The sequence below is a fragment of the Solanum tuberosum genome, unplaced genomic scaffold, assembly GCF_000226075.1.
Source record: "Solanum tuberosum cultivar DM 1-3 516 R44 unplaced genomic scaffold, SolTub_3.0 scf00306, whole genome shotgun sequence".
NCBI classification, from domain to species: Eukaryota; Viridiplantae; Streptophyta; class Magnoliopsida; order Solanales; family Solanaceae; genus Solanum; species Solanum tuberosum.
This window is the reverse complement of record NW_006239228.1, coordinates 301,105-305,844: the sequence shown is the minus strand read 5'-3', so window position 1 is coordinate 305,844 and position 4,740 is coordinate 301,105. Positions and strand designations below refer to the sequence as shown.

At 32.4% G+C, this 4,740-nt stretch overlaps 1 protein-coding gene across 1 annotated transcript; it reads right to left on the bottom strand.

Annotated features, from left to right (window-relative positions):
* Positions 1 to 239: 239 nt before the first annotated feature.
* Positions 240 to 1,359, bottom strand: LOC107063096 (zinc finger BED domain-containing protein RICESLEEPER 2-like). Its single transcript, XM_015314534.1, has 2 exons — positions 293 to 1,359; positions 240 to 249 (listed from the first exon to the last, which is right to left on the bottom strand). Exons 1-2 carry the CDS (start codon positions 1,357 to 1,359, stop codon positions 240 to 242), a joined length of 1,077 nt encoding a protein of 358 aa, XP_015170020.1.
* Positions 1,360 to 4,740: the final 3,381 nt, after the last annotated feature.

The window sequence follows — 4,740 nt, the reverse complement described above, 5'->3', positions numbered from 1 at the left end:
TCAACTCCACATTAATCATCCAAAATGCTAGTATTAGCCAAATCTATAGAGAATTTATGTTAATCAACCAAAAAAATGTTAATGACTATTTACAATAACAATTAAAACTATTCTAATTAAAATATCCTTACCTTGTTCGAGCTGTTCGAGGACATCTATATCTTCCTCAACACTTATAGGTCGTGATTCACTTCTAATCCAATCTTGAAGGCACACTAGAGTTTTCACCAATTTAGGAGTTAATGAACTCTTAAATGAATCCAAGATGTGTCCATCAGTACTAAACGCACACTCGGATGCCACACTTGAAACAGGAATAGCTAACACATCCCGAGCCATCTCAGCAAGAATGGGAAATCTAGGTGAGTTTATTTTCCACCAAGACAAAATGTTGAAGTTCTTGCTTTCAACTTCATTTTCTTCAGCAAGATATTTTTGCAATTCTGTTTTGACAGTTGTTGTATTTTCAGCTTTATGTTTCATTAGATCACCCATGAATGTCCCTAAAGATCCTATCGATTGGACACTACTACCTGAACTTGAAAGCAGTGAACTAGAATTTTCAAATGAAGAACTAGATAAAGATGAAGAGTGTTGACAGCCTTTATCTTTAGAAAGGGACTTTACATATTCACCAAACAACAAATCCATGTAGTCTCTAACTCCATTCTCTAAAATTGGACCTTCTTTCCCAAACATCATTTGAAGTGCAAAGCCAACTGAAACAAACTTGTGACGAGGATCCAAAATGCAAGAAATAAAAATCATCTTGTTCATCTTCTTTGGAGTACCCCAATACTTATCAAATTTTTCTCTCATATTCGAAGCAATTTTACCCAAAAGATCATCATTATCTTCTTCACTCGATATCAATTGTTTCAAATAACAAGAAGCCTCACAAATTTTAAGAAAATGTGAGTTTGCTGTGACGTAGTGTGATCCAGATACTTCTCTGGTAAGATCATAAAAAATTTGAAGAAAATTAGCAATTTTTCTTACATTGTCCCAGTCATCACTCAAAAGGGCACCAACAGCGCTTCCATGTTCATCCTTTCCATCTTCATCCTCAACAAACTGAAGGTAATGTAACAAGCCAATATCACGAGCAACATAACTGGAAAACGCATTTTCAAACTCAATAGCCCTATTTATCATCAAGTATGTGGAGTTCCATCTCGTAGAAACATCCAAACATAAAGATTTTTTACAATTAATATCAACATCTTCACAACATTCTTGGAACCTCTTACACCTCGCAGGAGACAGCCTTATGTATTTAACTGCTTTTCTAACCCGTTCAATAGACACAGCAGACACCTTCAAATCATCTTGAACAACAAGATTTAGAATATGCGCCATACACCTCACATGAAGGTGTTCTCCACTCATGAAATTGATCCCCCATTTAGTGAATATCTTAGACAACTCTTTCACAGTCACATCATTTGAACTAGCATTATCGACTGTGATGGTAAATATTTATCTAAGCCCCAATCACGCAAACACTTCATAATTTCATTAGCCATATCTTCACCTTTATGACTGGAAATTGGATAGAAGTTGATTATCCTCTTATGCATCCATGCTCGAGATCTTTTCTTTCTTTCTTTTGTAACCTTTGGTTGAACATATTGTGTTTGATGCATAGCATTTGAATTAATACTTTCATCACATAGGACCACCACCTCATCAGTTGAAATATTTTCAGTCACATGTATGTCTCTGTAAAATATGATTTAGACAATAATGATTAATGACTAATCAGGCAACAATAATGAAATAATTTCAAGGTAAACTAAAGAGAAACTAAAGAGATATCTTAAATGAGGTCTTCAACATTACTGAAAAGGAAAAAGAATTCTTAAGAAAAATAATCAATTGCTTACCAAATTTAACCTACATTAGCATAAGAAGGAGACAAGAAATGAGATGAAAAGCTTGAAGAAGAGGAATTTTGAATCAAGTAAAAGGAAATTCGAGGAAAGGTGTGCAGAGCAAAAGGAAACCAAGAGAAGGATGGTAATGTTGGAATAAGAGAAGATTTTGAGTATTAATAGTAGTACTATATCATTAATTCATTTGACGAGTTTTAGTTAGTACGTACTCCCCTTTTGTGTATTCAAAATCATTGATATATATAATAGTAGATTTATAATTTCACAAATATTATTGGGTCTCATGCTCTGTTATTCACTACTTGCTCTAGTTACTAATTAAAACTAGGATCTTGTTACTCTTGCTTCTTATCAATTTACTATTAAGAGGTAATATTGCTCAATTTGCAAAGTGTACTACTAATGGAACTTGGAAAACTACATATTGTATTGTTCAAAGAAAGATCAAACTACTGAGACGTACTTTTTACACTACTTGAATAAAAGATGGATTCAGAACCTCAATATTTCTATTTTATTGCTAATATAGGTCAAAAGGTAACAGCCAGCAGGGTGTCAACCTTGTTTATCAAAAAAGGCATAGATTACAGAAGAAGAAAATTATACAAGGACAGATATTAGAGAAGAAGAGATTAGAAAAGGGTAGAAAATCTTCACCGTCGCCTAGCCCTTGCTATCGTCGTTGTTGCGAACCCTCCTTGGAAACTTGTTGGTTGTTGCCGGCTTGCCGCCGCCGTTGGCTCGTTTCTAACCCTAATTTTACTCTAAGCGCCAAGCGGTAAGTACTAACTCCTACTGAAAATCTAATATAGAATCTACTTATGTATTAAATTATTTATATTTTAATATTTTAGGAAGGGTAAAGTAGTAAATAACTATCACCTTATTGGGTTATCGGTTTACCCAATAACCCAATAATTTTTTTTTATAAACCCATTAAAAACCCAATAACCCAATAACATTTTATCGGTTCGGTTTATTGGTCGGTTCGGTTTTTGCACACCCCTATTATTTTGCATTCAAAGATAATTTTGTCTATATGTCTAATTATCTTATACTCCGTTGAAATTAGTAGCTCGACTACCGACTAATGATACCAGATCTTGGGAATGTTTTGTATTTAAGAGCAAACTACATAAATCCCACTAGTTTAGGTCCTAATTACTAGAATTCACGATAGTTTCGAATATTACTTCTTGTACCATATTTCTTCCTTGGATACATATATCATTACTCGCCAGATACAACTCAGATCTTAATTAAGATTACTACTTATTGGATACACATGTTTCAAGGGCTATATCAAAGTAATATTGGTACTACCAAATCCATGTCACGGTAACCAAAGAAAGCCTTGGAAGAACACCAACAAACAAAAACTCTCTACAATACTCCCTTTGATCCTTTTGCGTTGTGGTATAACATAATCAAAACTAAGATCCATTTCTTCCAGAGACAAACAATCAAGACACACTCTGAATTAAAGTTTTTCTGTAGCAGTTACTTTGATTTGATCTAGTTATAAATGAACAATACAAAATAATATTTGAGTTCGGGAGAATTTGTCGGCCATGATGATGATATCTTGAGAAGAAGAGAGTAGATTAGCTATTGTTGAAATGAAATTGTACGATGAAATTCTTGAATCATAAAGGAGGAGACATAATTGAGTGATAAATATGGGAAGGGAGAATTAAGAGATAGTGGTTGATTTGGAGTGAAAGAGTTAATTAAGCAGATAATTAATCAATCCTAGTTTTAAGATAAGTGGGTATCTAATAATCTAATTGTATCTTCAAATGATATATTAATATATGGTATAAAATATTAAAAGTGATAATATATGTAATTGTTTGAAAGAAAAGATAATATTAGTATATATAGTAGTGATGTATGTCTAATTAAATAGTTTTTCCTGTATTTAAATCATAAAGTATAACTTAAATGTTTTTGTGTATGAGAAGCAGAAGATTAGACGAACTGTGGTAACTATTACTAGCCAATCACAATCTCTAAACCACAATTTGAATCCTAACTAATTAATATAGAGAGCGTAAGAAATACAATAGAAAGTATATTTTGATTGTACACTGTAAGTGTACTTATACAGAAATAATTTGTGTTATCATTTAAAACCCTAATGGGCCTTAAAAGACCCTTTATTAGTGGACTCAAGTTTTCTATTGTCGATCTCAACGCTGAAAAAATGATAACTTTATAATTATATGAAGTTTCAATAATTAATCAACATATTCTATATCCCAAGTATTTACACATACACTTTATTCGGAACATACTTGCCCTCAATGTCTAAAATTATACTTTATTCATTTAAAATAGAGCAACTTTCACATATAACAAACACAAAATTCATATTTGTATGCTATAGTAAAGTTTGCATGATTGTGCTCCATAACATATATATATATATATATATATATAATTCACTATACATATACAAAAAAACAATTGCATAATTCGCTATACATATACAAAGAAGGCAGTTGTATAATTCAATATACATATACAAAAGAAAGCAATTGTATACAAAAGACCAATTGTATAATATGTGTACGTATAAAACGAGAAAGAGAGAAAGGCAAAAGAAAACTGGGCAGGAAAATATTTGTATTGTATAATTATAAGTGTATAGGACGAAGATATATGTATTTGCATGTGTATATACAATTTTCTCTTGCTTTATACAAACAAAAGCGCAATTTATACATTCGTTTCTGTTTGTATAAGCCAGAGAGGCGAGGGTGGCGAGCGAGATTTGGGAGAGTGGCGAGCGAGATCTGGGAGAGGGGAGAGAGGGGAACGAAAATATATGGATATATCCAAT

Coding starts and splice junctions, on each gene's coding strand:
- LOC107063096 (XM_015314534.1), bottom strand. CDS start 1,359: ATGGCGCATATTCTAAATCTTGTTGTTCAAGATGATTTGAAGGTGTCT.